Here is a 22,272-nt window from a genome sequence, read left to right on the forward strand (position 1 = left end):
AGTTCCAATGCTGAGGAACACTGGACGTGCTGATGGTCACACAAGGGCAGGTGAGGCTTCAACGTGACCCCTTCCCAGGGGGTTTAAGAGCAATCTGGCACATACGCCGTTTTGTCTAAAGCTCCACTTGAGACCCGCCCCCCCAGGATAAGATGATTCTAGGTGATATGCTATTCATGTTTCTTCCCATTTAGTTTATCTTGGGGGTTGTTCCAAATCAGCATCTATAGACGTCCTGTTCTTTCAGTGCTTACTGCAAGCTACTTCACCACATGAATGTATGGGATGTTCTTCGCAAAGAGTTCTATTTTCATACCATAAAGAAAGAGAAATGTCACCAATTAAAAAAAAACCAACACACAAACCAAGAACAAATTTACAAACCAAGAATATAACATTTTATTCATTTCCAGATTATGAGCACTACACAGCATATACATATATTTAGATAACATATAAAAGAAAGAACAAACCGTAGGAAGAAATATCGGTCTGAAACTGCCTTACGGGACCATCTTTAATTCTGTAAATTCGTGGTAAATCTCTCTCCCCACACATCAAGGCAGGAACCGAGATACACTCCAGCATTCACGTATCAAAGGACGGCTTATCCCCCACTGTACTTACAACGCATGGCATAGTCACTGGCGTCCACGACAAGGGACGCCAAACAGTAGGTAAAAGAATCACAGCAGAGTGAACTAATACAAATATCTGTTTTTTTGCATTGTCCTCCAGATAGTTTCCTTTTTAAACTAAGAGTCATATCCAGGGTCTATCCCTTGAGCTGCGTTCCAGTTATTGCTGAAGGGAAAAGAAAAAAAAAAAAGAACAAATGCATCAGTTTAAGTTATTAGAAAATAGATGGTCAATGGCAGCGACCCCCTACCCCTAGGGACACTCAAGGGGATGCTGGCCCACAGGGCGGTGCATACGTGTCAGCAGTGGGCAGGCCCAGAAGCGCCCGTCATTGTGCCAGAGGGGAGGGGTCGGCTGATAACAATTGGGGCTGATGAAGAGGTTCAGATGGAAGATATTCTTCAGGGAAGGCCTGGGAGCAGGAAGAAGCAGGATGCCCCCCAAAGGGGCAGGGTCACTTCACGGAGGTGAGGCAGCAGCTCATGGGATTATTCCTGACTCCCTGCTGGTAGCAGGCCTAAGATCTTCTGATGTAAAGGCCCTCCATACTCCATGTCAACAGAGAGAGGGTCTGCACCTGACCTTGTAGAACGGAGCCCTTTCCGGGGACACAGTTTCTCCAACTCACTATCTGGCCTTCCTCTGAGGAAAGCCGGCTCACCTTTGCCTTGTTCTGAACTGGGAGATACAGTTTGAACTCTGCTGGCAGTTCGTCTTCTGAATAGAGTCTGTCTGAGAAGTAAACCCGTCGGATGCGACAGTTTGCATGGATCTGTGGATGCAAGACTTAAAATAAGTCTCTTAAAGTAAGAGGCAAATAATGACTGTCTTCCTTTTTTTCCTGACTCTCCTCCAGCCCCCTCACCCTGCATGGTGCTGTCACAAGCGTCATCTCTTTGGCATCTCCTCAGCTTGGCTTAGGCGGAGATTCTGACAAGAGGGAGAAGTTGCTTGTTGTATTCTCCACCATGAGGCTTCCCTGGTGGCTCAGCGGTAAAGAATTCGCCTGCAATGCAGGTGTGGGTTGGATCTCTGGGTCAGGAAAATCCCCTGAAGGAGGGCATGACAACCCATTCTAGTACTCTTGCCTGGAGAATCCCGTGGACAGAGCAGCTTGGTGGGCTGCAGTCCATAGGGTTGCAAGAGCTGGACACAACTTAGTGACTACATCACCCCCACACTCCCTACTATTGCTGAGCCGATGCCTGAACAGGTCCTGAGCCTCTGAGGTTAAAGCCCCCTGGACGGTGACTTGGGAACTCTAGCCAGAAAGCCACAGAGTTCTGCCACCTAGGTCACAAGCTCGGAGCAAACAGAGTGCAGCCCCCTCTCCCATCTGGGGCTCCCTCTTGAAAAGGAGCCAGTACCTGCACCCTGAGGGTCTCAATGTAATTTGTGCCATAGGCCCGCCGAGTGAAGTCTGACAGGTTGAACTGAATCTGGTTCCAGCCGTCATCCAGCCGCATGGGCATGGTACAGATGAAGGGCTTGACCCGGGTGGTGCTCTGGTAGTTGCTTGCCCGAAACCGCCGACGCACGTTCTTATCATCTAGTACCTACGAAATATGGAGAGGAAGAATCACAGTAATTCCATCTTGGAGCAAACAACCTTGGTAAGACCAGGACCTGAAACTCCCACAGCCTGGTTTCCCAAGGCTGAGACCCAAGGGAGAATAAACAGACCCACATGGGTCACACTGGATGCAGATGGCCCGGAAATAGTGAGTTTATCTTGTCTGTTGCCAGGACGACATCAGCTGCTTATGACATATGACACATGCATCAGGCCCTCAGACCATAGCATGATTCCATAAACATTCTTCCCTTTGAAAAATTAAAAATGCTAGACTAGAGACCAACAATAGCCAGCCTGATATTAAATAGTAACTTCCCAGATAGATACTCTTCCAATACTCAAGCTTTGAAATCTTTGAACTATTGATTAGATTTTCTGGATGCTTTACTGCTTCTTTTAAAACTTGGCATGAAACTCAGATTACTAATACTGAAATTATGTCATAATAATAATGGCAGAATCAAGTGTACAGCAGAGGCAGAAAAGAATACATTCAAAAGGATAAAGATACTTTCCTACGGTTACTTTTTTCCCATAAATTGACCAGCCACCTCTCTGGTATAGTCGAGAGTGTACAGATTCACATGCATATGCTTACCTGTACTTCAAAGGTAAAATATTTCTTCAGGTTTTTGATGATCATGACAAGGAAGGGAAGTTTAATTCCCAGTGTTTTCTTTGGGTCTGCAGGACATGTGATATACGTGGTGCTGTAGAAAGAGGAAACACCAATAAACACACCACCAGCCTCTTCCTTTGTGATAGGCAAAGCAGTAACAGCCCAATAAGGTAAGCTGGAAAGCAGATCTAAAAGATCCAAAGATCCCTTAACCCTTAAGTTAAGCTAATGCTTCTAAAAAAAGTGCCAGACTCTGAAACAAAAGCTTAACACAGCGCTAGATACCAAGAAGAAAGTATCTGAAAAGCGAAAGCCAGGCCAGCAGATCGGATGAAGTTCTTCCAGTGAGAAAAGATTTAATTCTGTTCTAAGAAACTATTAAGTGAAAGAAAACCAAAACCAAGACCACTGTAACACTGAAAACTACACTGACCACCCACTGGGTGATTCTGGTAATACCCTCAACTTCCCCCCAAAAACACTGGGGTTAAATATTAATAACTAAGGCTTACATAGCCCTTACTATGTGCTAAGCAGGTTTTATATATATTCACTTATTTAATCTTCACAATAATTCTCTAAGGAAGATGTATTGTTCTTATTCCTATTTTACAGATGAGGAAACTGAAGCCTGAGGGATAAAGTGACTTGCCCAGGGTGAGCCCTAAGCAGCAGAGCGGGATTCACACTGGACAGTCTCGCTCTGCAGTCCCCGCTATCAGCCTCTGTGATGTGCTGCCTCTGGGCATACAACGTCTCTGGGAGAACAGGCTGGCAACCTACCTGACATTTGTTCCTTCAATCTCTAGCACCAGGGACTGGATGTCATTATCAGTGATTCTTTTGATGTGGCCATTTCGTACCTACAAGGTAGAAAATTAAACTGGTGAGTACTGAAATATTTGGCAAAAATTTTGTTAAGATTTCGAAGGCTGAATGCAACTATTTAAAGAAAACTACAGTAGTCCAAGAGGCATTAACACAGAAGTTTGTGACATGATATGTTGAAGCTTCTATGTAAATAAGCCACGCAATTACCTCTAGATAGGGCCCAATCACCCACCACAGGAACTGCAGATAGCTGGGCCATCTATAAATCAGGACCAATTTCTTCCCAAAGAAATCAATTCAATTTCAATGTAGCTAATGGTTACCAAGTGTCTGCTAAGCACTAGGAACATTCCTAACAACAGCAGCAATCTCAGTCCTAACAAGACCGACAACAAAAATCACAAGGTCAGACTTCCCTGGTATATGACTCTGCCTGCCAATGCAGGGGACACACCGGTTTGATTCTTGGTCTGGAAGATTCCACGTGATGTGGTGCAACTGAGCCCATGAGCTGCAACTATGAGCCTGTGGCTCTACAGCCCGGAAGCTGCAACAACTGAGCCCACGTGCTGTGCTGCACCTACTGAAGTCCATGCACCTAGAGCCTGTGCTCGACAACAAGAGAAGTCACCACAATGGGAAGCCCGTCCACTGCACGGACTAGCTCCCGCTCGCTGCAACCACAGAAAGCCCGAAAGCAGCAGTAAGGACCCAGTGCAGCCAAAAGATTAAACAAACAAATAAATGTGGAAAAAAAAATCACAAGGTCATTGGTGTTGTTTCCACTTGACAGATGTGGACACTGAGAGGCAGGGAGTGCAGATGACAAGCCCTAAGTAAGGAAGGCAGGAGTAACAGCCAGGCTTTCCACTGCCCGATACTGCCTCACACAGATGGTTCTTTGGCCAGAAAGGTCAAATGCTGAGTGTCACTGACAGGGAGGGTGGCAACCCAAAAGTGAACATATTATTCCCCGAGGTTTACTCTGACTTCACGCTTCCATATCTTCTCTTCCCTAAGTTTCTACTTTTTCAAGTATGACCTCAAGTCCCATCTGAGCCACACACAGACGCCTTCTTTAGTACTGTCAGCCTACACTGACCTCTCTTCTCTCTGATTTGCTTCTCTGGCTCATGCAGCCCAGACTACGTGATTCAGCACCTCACCCTGCGTTGTTTTGCACTGTTTGTGGCATATGTAGGGGTATATGATGGAGAGGAATCAATATGCAGTATGGACTCCTCCTCTCAAAAATTATTTAGGAAAGCACAATTATCTTCAAGTATTACATTCAAGCACTGTAGATGGACAGAACAGAGGCACACGGAGGCACTTCTGAGATGGGGCTGCCTCTTCAGGCTGAAAGTATTAACTAACACATGAAAAAGATCAAGCAGGGTTAGAACTGCATGCACCGGAAAGGTGAGCACATGGTCTCTTAATGGGTAGAGGGAAAGCGGCTGCCTGCGCCGTCACAGTCAGTGATTATCACGTGGCTCGCCATCAGACTTGCGTATAGGGAGAGAATACCGCACTGACTCTGACAGTTACACTGTTCAACATGGATTACTGGTAACATGGCATTCTGTCTTGAGACCTCAGCCTCTGTGAGCTCGTTTACTGTGAATTTGATCCACTTGTGGTGTGCTTGGTATTCCCCAGGTGACATTGGGTATTACTGCCCATCTTTTTCTGCAAGATGTAACTGAATTTTGTCGCCTCCAAAAAGTATAAGCACAACGGTAAGGATAGAGCATGAAACACTGTATGTTCTACAATGCTCAGTACTCTGCTAGGCATCAACTAAGCATTCAAATATTTGCTGACTTCTGGAATTTGTCACGCTAAGAGTTGGCACATCTGAAGAGATTCAAGGAGGGTTTTTTAAAAATTCCTGGATGACATATCCACCATGGACTATTATGGGAGGCCAGAGATCCCAGGGTATATCGCAAAGACAGTGCAGTTGCCAGCATCAAGAATGCCTTCCCACAAATCACCCTTCAGGACCCATTGTCAGAAACAGAATGCTGGGTGCATGGGCCCCGGGTCTCTGCCAAGGCAGCATTTCTGGATTCTCAAGTCACAGACACCACATTGAAGCTCAATCAAAGCTGGCAACATCCAGTGCCCTCCTGCTTTGAATTCCGGGCCTCTTTCCAGAGGAGATTAAGAGCACAAAGGCTTGGATCTGTGTAGCCCATGCCAACACTGCCCACCTCATTCCCCACATAAATGCTCCCAAAGTGGCAATATTCCTCCTCTATTTGCTAGCCCACAGCTGCTGTGGAAAATCAGGCTGACTCGCTGGTAAAGGAGGAATTCATCCAGAAATTCTTCCATATAATATGATGTAGTCATATTGATAAGAACTGACAGTACCCCACTAATTTTATAACACACCACTAATTATTCTCTGAAGAGTAACTTCATTCTTTCTTAAAAAGGTACAGAATGCAACAAACCAAACAGATGGGTAAAAACAAAGAATTAAGCAATCAGGGTCCAGAAACTACTATTGCTAAAAGGCAACACATTGCAATTTATCCAACATTGTTTAAAAGTGTGACCTCCTGGTCACACTGGACCACCACCTCTGTGGTCCAGTGGTTAGGAGTGGAACTACCAATGCAGGCTGCCTGGGTTCGATCCCTTATCAGGGAACTAGATCCCACATGTGAACTCCCAACCAAGAGTTCGAATGCCACAATGAAAGGTCCCTGGTGTTGCAAACAAGACCTGGCACAGCCAAATTAAAAGAAAAAAGAAGCAGCGTGACCTCAGATCTTACATCCTGGATGGTCTCTCAGATCACAGTGGACAGGAAGCTTCCCTCAACTTCAGAAAATTCTGCCAGATTACACAGGGAGGAAATGTTAGGAAACTTGCCTTCTGCCCATCTCAAAGTTTACAGCATACGACTTCACTCCAGTAAATGTGACCACTCAGGTCTTTACAGAAGAAAACAATGCCTTATACTGCAAGCAGAAGCCAACAGACTAAAAGCCAAAACAGACTTTGTGTATTCTTACAGACTTCTGGCCCAGAGGCAAGTTAAAGCTGGACTGTCAGAGCTTCTTAAGAGAAATTTCTTTCACATCAACATCCACACTCACAAACTTAATTCTTACAAAATTAGTTAATGCAGCCCATAAAAACTCAAAAACCCAGAGGAGAAAAGGCAGTTTTTTTTGAAGGAATACCCACCAGTTTCTCTAGAGTTTTAACCTGCCCAGTGGTGAGAAGAGTCTAAATAGAGCTATGCCCAAGAGCAAAGTTCAATCCTCAAAGAAGAAAAGCAAGTACGGTCATATCACAAGCTGCCAGAGCTTTAAAAACAAATTGAATTAATTTCTTAGTGAATTATGATTTTTCTTCTTCATTAAGTTTTAAGCACTATAGATACAAATTCACTGGAAGAAAAGAGTGGAGTGGGGATGGGTGCAATTAACCAGAGATATGAGCAGTTAAAGAGTAGGAAACCTCCCAAAACCTTTCTCTAGGCTCTCAAACTAGGATCAAAGGAGAAAGAGAGGTGGTCAATTTGGGGCAAGGCCTCCCAACCTCCCTGGCAATCTGCCTGTCACTGCCTTAGCTTGTCAAGGTCTTCCAGGAAGCAACCCCCTCCTCAGTCCAGCTTCTGACAAACATGGATAATAAGATACGTGGCCTCAGAAAGTATCAACTTCCTTTCCTTACCTCCTTCCAGTTCAGAGGCCACTAGGCAGGCCTCGCTGTGAAAAGAAGATAAAACGCAAGAGGCGGCATTTATTGCTTGTGGTGAAAGTAGGTTTTATTTTACTTCCTTCATCTAAATTAGAAAGTATCTTTTGTTTCTGAATTGCTGTGAGTGTGTGCTCAGTAGCTGCAGCCATGTCAGACTCTTTGCGACCCCATGGACCCATAGCCCACGAGGCTCCTCTGTCCATGGGATTCTCCAGGCAAGAACACTGGAGTGGGTTGCCATTACCTCCTCCAGGGGATCTTCCTGACCCAGGGATCCGACCTGCATCTCCTGCATTGCCGGTGGATTCTTTACCACTGAGCCATTGGGAAAGCCCTCTGACTTGCTAATTCTTTTTATTTCATGACAGGTTCCTGCAGTGTGACTTATGAGTGTTTCATTCCTCCAAAATAATAATAATAAAAAATAAAGCCAATCTTACATTTTTTAATTTCATGAACACCTCCCCTCCTACCCCCACTCCCACCCCTACCCATGAGCTGGAGGTACTTTAGAAGCTTCAGAACCCCAGGCTACTAGCAATTAGCCATCAGAATGGGTCTCAGCCTCTGCAGACAGCAAAAGGGAGCCTTCAAGCCCTTTTTTGCAATCACTCTCCCAGGCTTTCCATGGTTGCTGGGGCAACTAATAAAGAACACTGATTTTTTTTCTTTCCCAAAGTAAGCCCTAGGGAGGAGGGTCACGCTGAGGCGGGGAAAATACTACTGGGATGGGGAGGAGGCTGTCCAATGCTGCTTTAAAAATAACAGGAGCTGTATCCACTCCCTACTCCCACTTTTCTCTTCTCTGGCCCCACCCACTTATCGTGGCAGACAGCTGAGCCCTTGGGCCATCTGGCATCCTAGTCTTAATGACACATGTTCCAATTTACATTAAGCCTTTAGAGCTGTCCATTTCAGCGGCAAAGTTTCCACCCTGAGCTAGGGGCTGGGCTCTAAGTCAGAAAACAGGCAGAGGGAGACCTCTGTGGGGAGAGCTGGGCATAGCGGTCTCAAGGCCTGGGCCTTGCAGGCGCCAGCGGGTCAAAGGCTTCTCTCCCTTTGCGGCACTTAACAGGGACTAACCAAACAGCAGACAGGCGACTCTGCATTTACAAGCAGCCTTTTAAAGTAAAGATGATTCTGTGTACCATAACCAGTCTCTTCCTAACAATGCCTTGGAAGGGCAAGTGTAAAACCCAGGCCTTTGCCCAATTACAGTAAAAGCTATCACTTGGAATAATGAAGAACATCCTCAGACTGACTCAGGGATAGTCTGAAAAAAAAAAAAAGTGCTACTACTTTCATGTCCAAACGCTCTCAAGTCTACTATTGGAAACTGCATTAATTTAACGTGTGCTAACACGGTTTGCTAATTAAAAACTAGGGTGTGGGGACTTTTTTTTCTGCAGAGAGCCTTCATTCATTTTTAAAATTAGGAACTGAATGGGAATCTAATATCTTCCAGCAACAACCACAAAAACTATGGTTCTAATCCTCTGGGAATGTGGAGGATCAGCAGCAGCTGAGAAAAAGACAAGATGAGAGGAAAGAAAGATAGAGACGCTTATTATGAATTATCAATCTCATGTAGCAGACTTTAAGGATATTGCCGGTAAAGCCTAAAAGTTATATGTTTTACACCGGTCTAAGTGGGAATGGAATCTCCTGGTATTTTCTTTACAAATCAGAAGTAATGTTTACATTAAACATAAAGAGCCCTTTAATAATGTAGTATTTGCTGATCCCAGAAGTTAAGGGATTGTTAAGAAATCCCTGATATGTGTTTGTGTTTAGTCACTCAGTCCTGTCTGACTCTTTGTGACTTTTTGGATTGTAGCCCACCAGGTTCCTTTGTCCGTGGGATTTTTCAGGCAAGAACACTGGAGTGGGTTGCCATTTGCTCCTCCAGGTGATCTTCCCGACCCAGGGATTGAACCTGTGTCTCCTGCATTGCAGGTGGATTCTTTACCCCCTAAGCCATCAGCGTGTGTGTGCTCGGTCACTTCAGGAGTGTCTGACTCTGCAACCCCAGGAACTGCAGTCCCCCAGGCTCCTTTGTCCCTGTCAGTGGGATTTTCCATGCAAGAATACTGGAGTGGGCTGCCACGCCCTCCTCCAGGGGATCTTCCCAACTCAGGGATCAAACCTTCGTCTCCTGCATTGCAGGTGAGTTCTTTACTGCTGAGCCACCGGGAAAGCCCCTAATTTCTCCTAAATTCTTGGTTTGAAAAACTACAAAGGTCTCTATCAGGAAGCTTACCATTCAGCCAGGAGTATAGATCCTGAGAAACTAATTTCAAGTTTGATGAAAAGGAAATGGAAGTGGATATAAATTAACCTAACCTGAGGAAATGCCTTTGAGCTGTGACCTAAGACTAATAAAGGCGGAAAAGAAGAAGTGGGTCCCAGCAGAGGGGCCGGCAAGTGCAAAAGCCTGAAGCTGAGAGGCTTCCTTCAGCTCAGTAGGAAGTCACTGCTAGATGGGGAGGTGAGCCTGGAGAGCTAGTTAAGCAAGTACCAGCCCACAGGCTATGTGTCCTGAGAGCCATGTTAAGGTTTTGGACTGGGAAAGCCATGGCACAATGACTAAATTATCCTAATTTCAGAAGTCTGAATTTACTGGACTTCCTGTTCTAGGCATCTCAATATTGGGCTCAGTTATAAACTATTCCTTTACTCTTGAGCAAATGCCTCAGTTCCCTGCTTTATTTAATACTGTATGCCCTAACTGTTGCTAAGCATTTATATACCTCTTCATTTAATCATCATAACCAGGAGAAGCAGGTGGCGTTATTACAAGATGAGAGAACTGAGTGAAGTATTGTTCAAGGTTACACAGCACAGGACATTACGTCAGAGCCAGGACACAAATTCAAGGTGTCCGACAACACCCAGCACTGGGGTTTCCAGGTGAGATACTAGTCTTCCCCTTAAGGAACCTGTAGTCTAGCGGAAGATATACAGTAAATAGGCAACTGCCATACGGTGTGATACAGAACACCACAGGAGCACACCCGAGACATAACTGAAGTTCCCACTGAAATAATGTTTAAGCTGAGAGCTGAAGGATGACATGGGGGAAGGGCTAACTTCAGTGTGTCAGATAAACGCAGATATTGTAAATGTAGCCACACCCACAAAATGAGTATGACTATGGCATTCACTTCTCACATTCACAAGACACAGAGCCTAAACAGAAACCAAACCTAATTTTTCCAAGACTGTTTTTCACTATAAACAAATGACAGAAACTCTCTCTATAAATTCAGGAAGGAGAATAGTAAAGTTTTGTGAAATCAAAATATGTAATAACTAAAAACAGGCAGTTATAGCCAAAATGCACCTACTGGCAGGAGGCAGGGTCATTTCTAGGTAAGTGTGGACTATCCTTCCTTTCTTTATTATAACTCTGCCTTATTCAGAATCATGGGAGTGGGGAAAATGTCTTCTCTAACTCTATCTTTCCAAATCTACACAATGCCTCACTTAGCTGTTGCTCAATAAATCCTTGTTAAGTATATCAATTCCCAGCGTTTCCCCTTCTGGACTGGATTCCCAACACTGTCTGAGGACTTCGTAATATAGCTGAGAAAAGGCACACATATACATATACCAAAGCCTATGGATCTGGCCCCAAACTTTCACTTTTTTCCTTCCTTTCCTTCCCTTGTCCCAAGGGGAAAAATTTACAGATGAACACTTTTTCAATCTAAATAAAAAGAGTAGAAACATTTAACTCCCTATTACAAGAATTTCCCTTAAAATGAGAATTCCTCTAAAGGTTTTCTTTGCCAAAATGTCTGCTTAATTTACTCCACATAGCCCTGCCAGTTGATCTAACAATATTTTCACACACGTTTATGTCATTAAGGTACCATCTGACCTCTAGTGGCGTTGTTAAGGGACACAGTGCACTATGGTTACTCTGCTTTTATATTCTGTATGTAAACATGTTGACTAGTCAAAAAACTGCATTTGAAAAATAAAACATACCACAAAAGATCAAGCCCAGAAGGGTTAAAAGGCAACTCTGATAGAAGTTTCACTTAATAGAACTCTTAATAGCCTTTCTAACACTGGAATTGGACTTAAGTTCTTTGACCTGCTCTGAAAACCTCTTCTCCTACATCAAGTCCCATTCTCTATTTCAATTGTCTCCTACTGACACTTTTGTTTCAACTGGCACACAATCCACTCTCTCCAGACTTTGGACAGTCCACAATTAAGGCAAGCCAGGTGGCTCAGTGGTAAGGAATCCACCTGCCAATGAAAGGGACATGGGTTCAATCCCTGGGTCCGGAAGATCCCCTGGAGAAGGAAAAAGCCAGCCACTCCAGTATCCTTGCCTATAAAATCCATGGGGTTGCAAAGAGTCAGACACGACTTAGCGACTAAATAACCACCACCACAACAGCTGAGAAGCCATCATGCTTACAAAGTTCCCAGGTACACTCATTTTGAGCTCTCTTTGTAGAGGTGCAATTTCAGAGTTTACAAGGTTTTTTAATCCAATGTGAACAAAACCATGGAACTGACAAACTCAGTAATGTAGGAAAGCAACTAAGGAACCGCTTTCTTGTGTAAAAAGCAATTCCCAGCATTAGATGTAGTTTGGGGACAGAATCACTGTGAAAGAAGAGAAGCTGGTCAGATTTCTCACACATGCATAAGGCCAAACTCGTTACATTCAGATCTTTCAACTGTCTTATAAAAATGACACTGTGAATACACCACCCCAAAAGCTGCTCTCAGAATAAAGAATTCCGTAGCAGCAACAGGCAGAAAGAAGGCTGTCTGTGTTCTCAGTCTCTCTGTGGCCGAAAAACCTTCATCTGTGGATGTGGGAAGACAAAAACAAGGACTTGTTCTGAGATGAAATCCAAGATTGTTGGCCTCATTGCCAGTAAACTGCTTATTTAGATGATCCCACATCCTTCTCTATAAAAACAGCATTCAACATACCACCTCTCTCCATTTTCCTTGGAGGAGTGCAGTACTAAGTCACCTGTCTTCCATGGTAAGAGTGCTTTATATTAACTTTTATTTTAAAAAGAGTACAGAAAACTGAGAATTTGCATAAGAAAGGAAATAGCACAGTAGTTAAGTGAGAACCAACTCATAGATTGCTAGGCACACATGCCCCCTAATCAACATCTCTAGAATGTGGACAGGGTCACCATCCTCTGGAGTCAGTGGAAGCATCACCCAGTGGATGCCTGAATAAAGACGATGAGGCTTGTATTTGGCTTTGAGCACGTTAACCTAGACAAGACTTGTCACCATTTTACAATTTTCCTGATGGAGATCAGTCACTGAAGGCACAGCACAGACCCCAAGTCACAGTGAGTGTGGAGCAGGTGCCAAAGACCACTGAATTCCGGCTCCGTTGGGATCAGTGAGAGGAAGGGAGCAAATGAATGAAACCCAAACATAACCGAGTTCTGGCTGTGCCTCTATAAGGGAGCCTGGGACAATGGCTCTGTGTCCAGTGCCCAGCACAGAGCCTGGCACAACACAGGATATCAGTAAATACTTGTGAAATCAGTGAACAGCAGTTTCTTTCATCTGCACTTTCCCAAAGCAACCTCATGTGACTTGACGCTTTTCACACTGTTAGATGGGTACTACCAACCCCACCATGTAAGTGGGGAAATCGAAGCTAAAGAACCGCATGTCCGTCAAGTCTGCGGCGAGAGACACTGGTCCACACCACGGCTGTAGGACACTTAAACTCCAGCCACGCCCACCCCACATGCACCTCCGCTGCTTACACTATGCCCTCACCTCGCGCCTCAATCACCCCAGGCTGGGGCCAGGGCACAGCAGAGATCGCCGGGCCTCCCCCAGGCCCCAGCTCGTCACAGCTACCTGCCACCCCAGACCCAGCCCCGAGACCTCGCCCCGCCGCCGCCCTCAGTCCCTGACCTTTTTGTCCCAGATCTGCAGGGGTTTGCTGCCGATGCTGTAGAGGATGGAGAGGAAGCCGCTCTGGAACGTGTTTTTGAACATCTTGCCGGCGGCCTTCTCAGCCTCGCCAAAGCCGACCTAAATATGGGCACCAATTGGCAAAGGCAAAACAGGGGGCTGGCTGGTCCGAAGAAGGGAAGCTGAGCCCCTGACGTCCAGATCGGCGGCCACAGACACCTGGACTTGGACGCAGGACGCTAAGTCCGTGAAGCTACGCTCCCAAGAAAACAAAACCACCCCAACACGGAAAACCACAGCAACTGCCGCCTGCACCGCACTCCCCTCCTTAAATGGAGGCGGCGGGCCTCCTGCCGCCAGAGATGAATCCCTCCGCTCACCTGAGCCCGCCCCCTCAGAGCGCAGAGCCCAATCCCGCCACGGGGATTACGGACTTCCTGTTCCTTTCGCTCTTAAGCCCCGCCCTAGTGCCGCCTCCTTGGGAAAAGAACGCCCTTGCCGAGGGACTATTTTCCCATCGTTGTCCCAGAGCCGCTTTTAGAAAGCGGAAGGAGACAGGATAACAGAATGGGTTTGCACCTGCGTGGTGTCAAGGGAACGTGGAGGGGATGGAGTCTAAGAGCGTCAAGGCCAGGTTCCGCCCACTAGGGGCTAGGAGGAGTTAGAAGCGGAAAAAAAGTGGGGAAAGGCAGGACCTGGAGTCCTGAGACTAACAAATAATTGCCTGTGGGCCGAGTACGGGATAAGGTTAAAGCAGCTAACCAGTATTACGCAGTAAGTGTGCTAAACGCCTTATAGGCATCATTGCTTTAATTATTGACCGGGTTGCTATGAATATGCAGCATAACCCGCGGAATGAAGTCAAAGCAATCCTTGAGGAAAAGTTACCACCTTAAATGCGTGATTAGAAACAAGAAGGTCTGAACTTTAAATGCAGACATTAATGCAATTAAAATAAAGTTGGTTGAGTTGAATCAACAGTTGTTTGTTTGTTTTTTTAATCAATTCTTAGAACCGTTTTTAAAAGACATAAACTATGATATTTCAAGTGTGGAAGAAACATCAAATGTTGGAAACCATCATTCACTCAGCCTCTAGTGTATGAACTTCTAGTCCCTCTGTTTCCAGCCTTCCTTCCAGGCTCCATATCAGTCAGCCTACAACATTCTCTTCTCCTGTTAACTTGTTGCTGCTGCTAAGTGGCTTCAGTCGTGTCCAACTCTGTGCGACCCCAGAGATGGCAGCCTACCAGGCTCTTCTGTCCCTGGCATTCTCCAGGCAAGAACACTGGAGTGGGTTGCCATTTCCTTCTCCAATGTATGAGAGTGAAAAGTGAAAATGAAGTTGCTCAGTCGTGTCTGACTCTTCAGATCCCATGGACTGCAGCCCATCAGGCTCCTCCGTCCATGGGATTTTCCAAGCAAGAGTACTGGAGTGGGGTGCCATTGCCTTCTCCGACCCTGGGTAAAGTCCAAATCCTGTTCTATATTTAAAGTCTTCAGAACTCACCAGGTGGGGCATCCAAGTTTTGTTGTGCCTACTGTGATCAGGCTTCCCCGGTGGCTCAGGGGTGAAGAATCTTGCAATGCAGGAGCCATAGGAGACTTGAGTTAGTTGTCTGGATCAGGAAGATCCCTTGGAGAAGGATTCTTGCCTGGAGTATCCCATGGACAGAGGACACTGGCAGGCTACAATCTATAGGGTCGCAAAGAGTCAGACATGACTAAAGTGACAGCATGCATACACTGACCACTTCTATTTAAGGCAGTTTTGTAATATCATTTTGTAATTAAGAGAATAGGATATTTGAGTCTTCTTAATCATGACTGATTTCTTTGCATTGATTGCTGAGGAAGGCTTTCTTATCTCTTCTTGCTATTCTTTGGAACTCTGCATTCAGATGCTTATATCTTTCCTTTTCTCCTTTGCTTTTCGCTTCGCTTCTTTTCACGGCTATTTGTAAGGCCTTCCCAGACAGCCATTTTGATATTTTGCATTTCTTTTCCATGGGGATGGTCTTGATCCCTGTCTTCTGTACAATGTCATGAACCTCATTCCATAGTTCATCAGGCACTCACTCTATCAGATCTAGGCCCTTAAATCTATTTCTCACTTCCACTGTATAATCATAAGGGATTTGATTTAGGTCATACCTGAATGGTCTAGTGGTTTTCCCTACTTTCTTCAATTTAAGTCTGAATTTGGTAATAAGGAGTTCATGATCTGAGCCGCAGTCAGCTCCTGGTCTTGTTTTTGTTGACTGTATAGAGCTTCTCCATCTTTGGCTGCAAAGAATATAATCAATCTGATTTAGGTGTTGACCATCTGGGGATGTCCATGTATAGAGTCTTCTCTTGTGTTATTGGAAGAGGGTGTTTGCTATGACCAGTGCATTTTCTTGGCAAAACTCTATTAGTCTTTGCCCTGCTTCATTCCGTATTCCAAGGCCAAATTTGCCTGTTACTCCAGGTGTTTCTTAGAATGAACACAAGCTGGAATCAAGATTGCTGGGAGAAATATCAATAACCTCAGATATGCAGATGACACCACCCTTATGGCAGAAAGTGAAGAGGAACTAAAAAGCCTCTTGATGAAAGTGAAAGTGGAGAGTGAAAAAGCTGGCTTAAAGCTCAACATTCAGAAAACGAAGATCATGGCATCCGGTCCCATCACTTCATGGCAAATAGATGGGGAAACAGTGGAAACAGTGTCAGACTTTATTTTTTTGGGCTCCAAAATCACTGCAGATGGTGACTGCAGCCATGAAATTAAAAGACGCTTACTCCTTGGAAGGAAAGTTATGACCAACCTAGATAGCGTATTGAAAAGCAGAAACATTACTTTGCCAACAAAGGTTCGTCTAGTCAAGGCTATGGTTTTTCCTGTGGTCATGTATGGATGTGAGAGTTGGACTGTGAAGAAGGCTGAGTGCCGAAGAATTGATGCTTTTGAACTGTGGTGTTGGAGAAGACTCTTGAGAGTCCCTTGGACTGCAAGGAGATCCAACCAGTCCCTCCTAAAGGAGATCAGTTCTGGGTGTTCATTGGAAGGACTGATGTTGAAGCTGGAACTCCAGTACTTTGGCCACCTCATGGGAAGAGTTGACTCATTGGAAAAGACTCTGATGCTGGGAGGGATTGGGGGCAGGAGGAGAAGGGGAGGACAGAGGATGAGATGGCTGGATGGCATCACTGACTCAATGGATGTGAGTCTGAGTGAACTCCGGGAGTTGGTGATGGACAGGGAGGCCTGGAGTGCTGCGATTCATGGGGTTGCAAAGAGTCAGACACGACTGAGCGACTGAACTGAACTGAATTGAATCATGACTGATGGTTCATAAAACATGCAACTTTACCCACATATGTGCTGCTGTTTGTACTAGTAGTACTGCTCCTTATTTGTGCCCTCCAAACAGAGGGATTGATCAGTTCTATTTTGCATGAGTCTTATTTTTTTGTAAGTTTAAAAAGGAGAAAAAAACATGTGGTATGTTTAACTATATACCCTGCATTATTGACTTTATTTCTGATGGGAAGGAAATTCTGTTTTGATCCAGCTTTGATGAGACTCAAATCTTCTGCTTACCTTTGCAGATTTTACAAAATCATATGAACTACTTGAATAAATTTCTAAGGCCCCTGTCAGGGCCTTGGAAGGGACCCAACAAGATCAATCGAGCAAGCTGATGGAGAAAATGAAAGTGCTTGCTTCTCTTAACTACTCGTTCTCAGTGAGTATCCACGTGAAAACTGTGTTCAGTTTTTCCTTATGTGGGGGTTCAAAGTTTACTATGATCATAGCCTTGGCTAAGATGATTTGATGATTTGATCAAAGATATGGCGGACATAAATGAGAGGGTTTGCTCCTATTGTAGACTTGATTTCGGCAAGCTCCTTCTGGGGGCAGACTGTGTCTTCTGGGCATGTATCCCCTCACCTACCACAGTATCAGCATGACAGACACACAATGAATGAATGAATGGATTAGTGCTAAATGGTTACCTCTGACGTTGCCTTCTTTTCAAAGTAATGTAGAACAAATTTAACCTAAAATCACCTATCTCTCTCACAGAAACATGCATTAAACACTATACAGTCAACCCTTGAAGAGCACAGTTAAGGTCACCAATCCACTCCTCAGAAATCTGTGTGTAACTTATAATTGTCCCTCTGTATAGACTGCTTCCTCCATATCGCCAGTTCTGCATTCTCAGATCCAACCAACTGTGGATCATGTAGTATTTATTATTGAAAAAAATCAACATATAAGTGAACCCTGTAGTTCAAATCCAAGTTGTTCAAGGGTCAACTCTATTCCTTCAAGATTGTTTTCTCTTCATCAAGAAAGCTAAGGACTAAATACATGAAAAATCTTGATATGTTGCTTCCTTCAATGATTATGATTAGAGCAAGGTGGATGAGTCAGTTTTAAAAAGTAATAAATGAAAAAAAGCAGAATTTAATGAGGTAGTACTTACAATCTAAGTAGTGTATGCAGAAGCTCAACTGAGGTTAATCAGGCCATTAAAAGATGCAGAGGATGTAAAAGTAAAGTAACTGCATGAGGGAAAAGATATGAGGTGGTCTTGAGAATCCCATTACTATTACTATAGGATTGACCAAAAATTTTGTTCGCGTTTTTCATACATTAGCTTGTATGGGAAAACCCCAAATGAACTTTTTGGCTAACCCAATACAAGCAGGAGGGTAGAACCACTGCAGAAGCAGCAACCAATTCTGTGCCCAGATCAGAATCTCTGGCCATGAACGAATTAGAGTCCTGTGTTTAGACAGAATATCTCACCTTGGTGGCATAGGTGTCAAAATACAAGATTATGGGAAGTAGATCAAATACACAATGTCAGTAATACATGTCAAACAGAGGAATACATTTCTGATTATTGTGATGTTTTGTTGTTTAAGATATTTGAAATAGTTAACCCATTTAAAGGATTAGAGGATCTGGTACTTCGAATTTAATTTGAAATGCTTAAAGGAATTTGAAACTAGACCTGTAATTATAATTTTAAAATGCTATGCAAGTTTAATTAAGTTTGTAAACAATGTTCAAAAGATTTTGATTGATTAAATCTATGAGTTTAGACTTAGATATGTTAGTATTTGAATGCTTAGGAAGATTTCAGCAGATTTTAGGTCTTTCATATAAACTATGGGAAGTGTTTGTGCAAATCAAACAGATTAAACATGTGGTTTACTTTCAATCTGTCTAAGGAAACTAGATTAAGTATGTGGGTAACGTGTATAGTTTAACCCTGGAGTCCCCAACCTCTGGGCCTCGGACCAGTACGGATACCTCCTGTCAGATCAGTGGTAGCATTAGATTAGAAATAAAGTGTGTAAAAAATGCTTTTAAATCATGCTGAAACCACCCCCCACCCCCGGTCAATGGAAAAATTGTCTTCCATGAAACCGGTCCCTGGTGCCAAAAATTTGGGGGACTGCTGGTTTATCCCATTAAGTTTTGAATTAATTGAACATCGATCAAAGATGAACCAAAATAAATGTTCAGATTTACATACAAAACAAAGCAGTCGGTAGTTATAACAGGATTTGTAAAGACACAAGACAAATTAGACTTTTAATCATACAGTTTAATAACTAAGATATTAAAAAAAACCCACCTGGAAATGTAAAAATCCCTATTAGTGCACAAAAGCCCTAGTTACTTGTGAAAAACCAGTGGACAGCATCTATTCATGTCAGTCTGAGGCCAGAACCCCAAGCACCTGGCCAGTAAAGGACACAAGGGACTTGCCTCACACTGGAGGGCAGTCTGTTCTTCACTCCTCCTTGCTGACGGGAACGGGGAGGTATAGTGATGAGATGAGAAGTTGTGCCTGGAGTCACCCCTTAGCTGGGAGCAAAGATGGAAGAGCACCTGAATGACAGGTGCTCAACTGGCAGACCGCTGAATCCTAGCTCCAGTGGTTATATCCGAAGACACTGGTAAAAGAGCCAGTGCTGGACAGATGAAGCTCCTGCTAATCTCAGAAGTTCAAAGGGGACTGTGTTGGGACTCTGCACATTTTTGTTATTTTTGAAAACTTATTTTTAAACTTACATACACTAAAACGTACACTTTTGGGTGTGGTTTTGACCAAGTCATATAACCATCACCATGTTTAGGATACATCGCCCTCAAATTCCCTCATGCTATCTGTCCCTTTGCAGTCAAGCCCCCCAATCCCACAACCCCCAACCTTAACCCTTGGCAACTGTGGGTCCGTTCTCCATACCAACAGCTTTACCGCTTCTGTGCCTACGTGCGTGCTAGGTTGCTTCAGTTGTGTCCCACGAGGCTCCTCTGTCCATAGGATTCTCCAGGCAAGAATACTGGAGTGTGTTGCCATGCCCTCCTCCAGGGGAACTTCCCAACGTAGGGATCAAATCTTCGTCTCCCTCGTCTCCTGCATTGCAGGCAGATTCTTTACCACCAAGCCACCAGGGAAGCTTCTTTTTCCTTAATGTCATATAAACAGAATCATCTAGCCTTTTGATACTGGCTTCTTCACTTAGAACAATGCATTTGAGATGCTCATTAAGTTTGCAGAAGATTCTGCAAAGAGTTGCTCATGCATTCCACCATCCAGTCCCCTCTGGCCAGGAATATTTTAAAACATTTCTACCTCTCTGCATTCTTACTTTTGAAGGTTTCTCCATAGCATTTCAAACATTAAAAGGCAGCCATTTTTCATATTTAAGATAACTTTTCCTTGTAATTTTTTGAGAAAAGAACTTTAGAATTTGATTCTGAAATTATGTGATTTCATGATATTCTGTGACTCATCATTAATTATCATGAGAAAAATAACAGTTTTAAATTTTTATTTCTTGGTTGTGCTGCAAGGCATGTGGGATCTTAGTTTCCTGCCCAGGGATTGAACCCACTCCCCCTGCATTGGAAGTTTGGAGTATAAACCACTGACGCACCAGAAAATTCCTGAAAAAAATATTTTTAAAAGAAAATACTGAATTCTCAGTTCACAGGATTGGAGTAACATCTAGTTACACTTATTTTTATTTTGCAACTTTCTATATTAGAGCCAACACCCCTTCTTCAAGTCTCAAATATCCAGTAGGTTTCTGGAAAGTTCATAGGCCCTGGGCAGGCCTGACAGAGCCCAAGAATTCCATAGCTTAAGGCATCATGATGCCAGCCTACACCAGTGAGAGAAGGGAACAGAAGACTGCTTTTTCTGAACAATGCCCTTCCTAAAATAAAAAAAAAAGAAAAAAGAAAAACATATGGCACAGTAATTCTTTTTTTTTTTTAAGATTTTATCTCACAAACATACAGACTGTGTAAAAATATTGTGTAAATTTGTTCATTGCAGCAATACTGGCAATAGTATTGGTAAGAGTCTATCCATAAAGGACTGCTTCAACTATGGTACATTACACAATGGAATAATATACAGCCACGAAAAGGGATGAGGTAGATCTATACATGCTAACAGTGAAAGCACAAGTTGCAGAAAAAGAAGGTAAAATCTACCTTTCTGATAAAATCCATTTTAATTTCAAAGTGTTAGTAAATGCATAGAAAAAAAGTGCAAGATACACATCAAATTTGACTGTGGTTTCATTTTCTCCCTGAACAGACATGTCTGGAGCTCCTGTTCCATTTTCTTTCACCTTTGATGGGCTTCTTCTTCTCCCAGGATGCTCTGAACCCAAGATCTGACTCCTTCCCCACCTTGGGTCAATGAACTGAACCAGCCTCTGAGGTCAGATTTTTCTGAAGTAGGGGGCCAGGGTGGACAGGATTTGGGGATGGAATGGAATACTGAAACATGCGCAGTGGAAAGCAAAGCAGGGATTAAGGCAGCTTCCTGAGTTCATGAGAGAGAATGTTTACCTGCCACCTGAACGGCTGCGTGACTCACCTGCTTTGGAAGGAGCGGTCTAGGGAGATGAATGCGTTCGAGGCAAGGCCCGCTTTCCTGGCTTGCCAAGTCTTGCTGGAATCACCTGCAGTGCCCCATCACCAAGATGGGTTCACATACCTATTTCATTTCTCATCTGTCCTGGAAACTGCCCTCCTCCCTCTGGCTAGAACCTGGCTCAAACGCTCTTCTATCTCACTCTGTTCCTCTGTGGCCATGGGGTCTCATTTAATGGCCCTTTCCACACTGAAAACTCACCATACGTTTCTTTTAAAACCTTTTATTCAATAATATATACTTTTAAAATTATAATATGTAACCGCCCGTCATGCCATATACACCCCATGCCCCCACTGGAGTCTGGTCAGCTGGTTAACGTGGTCTGCTGGAAAAACAGGTGGCCACAGGACGAACCAGGGGCGCAGGGGAGCAACAGTAACCAACAACCATTTCGCATACCCTTCACATTTCCCATGCTTTCTGGGTCAGGAGGAAGTCAACAGGAAGCCAAAGGCGTGAGAACCTTTTACATTCGGAAGTGAGGTTTGATATACGGTGGTGGGCTGCCCTTCGGTTGGTCTAGTTCGTGCTCGCCAAACCCGCCACCGTTTTGTGTCTGCTCACGGAACGTGATCTCTCTACACACGTTAAGACGTTTGATTTGGTTCTTGTTCTGCTTATGGAAAAGTGGGAGGAACAGCAACAGACCTGGGGAGAGACGGGAGGAGGGGAAAGACGGCATTAATCAATCTGACTGGGAGTGAAGAGAGGCCTCCACGGGCGAGTGGCTCCCTTCTGGGGAGCTGTGGAAATAGTCTACAAGCCTGACTTGCACATGTGGAAAACCAGGTAAGGACTGACTGGTTTCAGGTTTCAAATAGTACCCTTTCCCATCACCACTTGCAGAGGCAGCCCTGGCCCCTCCTCTGCTCTCAGGTCCAGGATGCTCATCTAGAAGCATCACTCTTGACCATCTCGGGCGAGCCCAAGCTACAAGTTCAGTAGCCCAGCTCCAGAGTCCTCATTAGATCTGACCAGGTTTACTCAGGA

The 22,272-nt window shown here is 44.2% G+C and overlaps 2 protein-coding genes across 3 annotated transcripts in view; both read right to left on the reverse strand.

Moving 5' to 3' along the window:
• Nucleotides 1–378: 378 nt before the first annotated feature.
• Nucleotides 379–13,633, reverse strand: CFAP20 (cilia and flagella associated protein 20; the record flags this gene model as incomplete). The annotated part of the gene is given in 6 exon segments (NM_001003905.1): nt 379–804; nt 1,301–1,411; nt 2,007–2,195; nt 2,814–2,925; nt 3,618–3,697; nt 13,317–13,633. Coding segments are annotated over 6 exon segments (582 nt in total). The 5' UTR covers nt 13,401–13,633.
• A 7,853-nt stretch (nt 13,634–21,486) lies between these two features.
• The window catches only part of CSNK2A2 (casein kinase 2 alpha 2), a 35,245-nt gene continuing 34,459 nt past the window's right edge, over nt 21,487–22,272 (reverse strand). For both annotated transcript variants that reach the window (XM_059876516.1, NM_174636.2), the window contains 1 exon segment: nt 21,487–21,930. The gene's annotated coding sequence lies outside the window, so the exon portion shown is untranslated.

This window comes from Bos taurus, chromosome 18, assembly GCF_002263795.3.
Source record: "Bos taurus isolate L1 Dominette 01449 registration number 42190680 breed Hereford chromosome 18, ARS-UCD2.0, whole genome shotgun sequence".
Lineage (NCBI taxonomy): Eukaryota > Metazoa > Chordata > Mammalia > Artiodactyla > Bovidae > Bos > Bos taurus.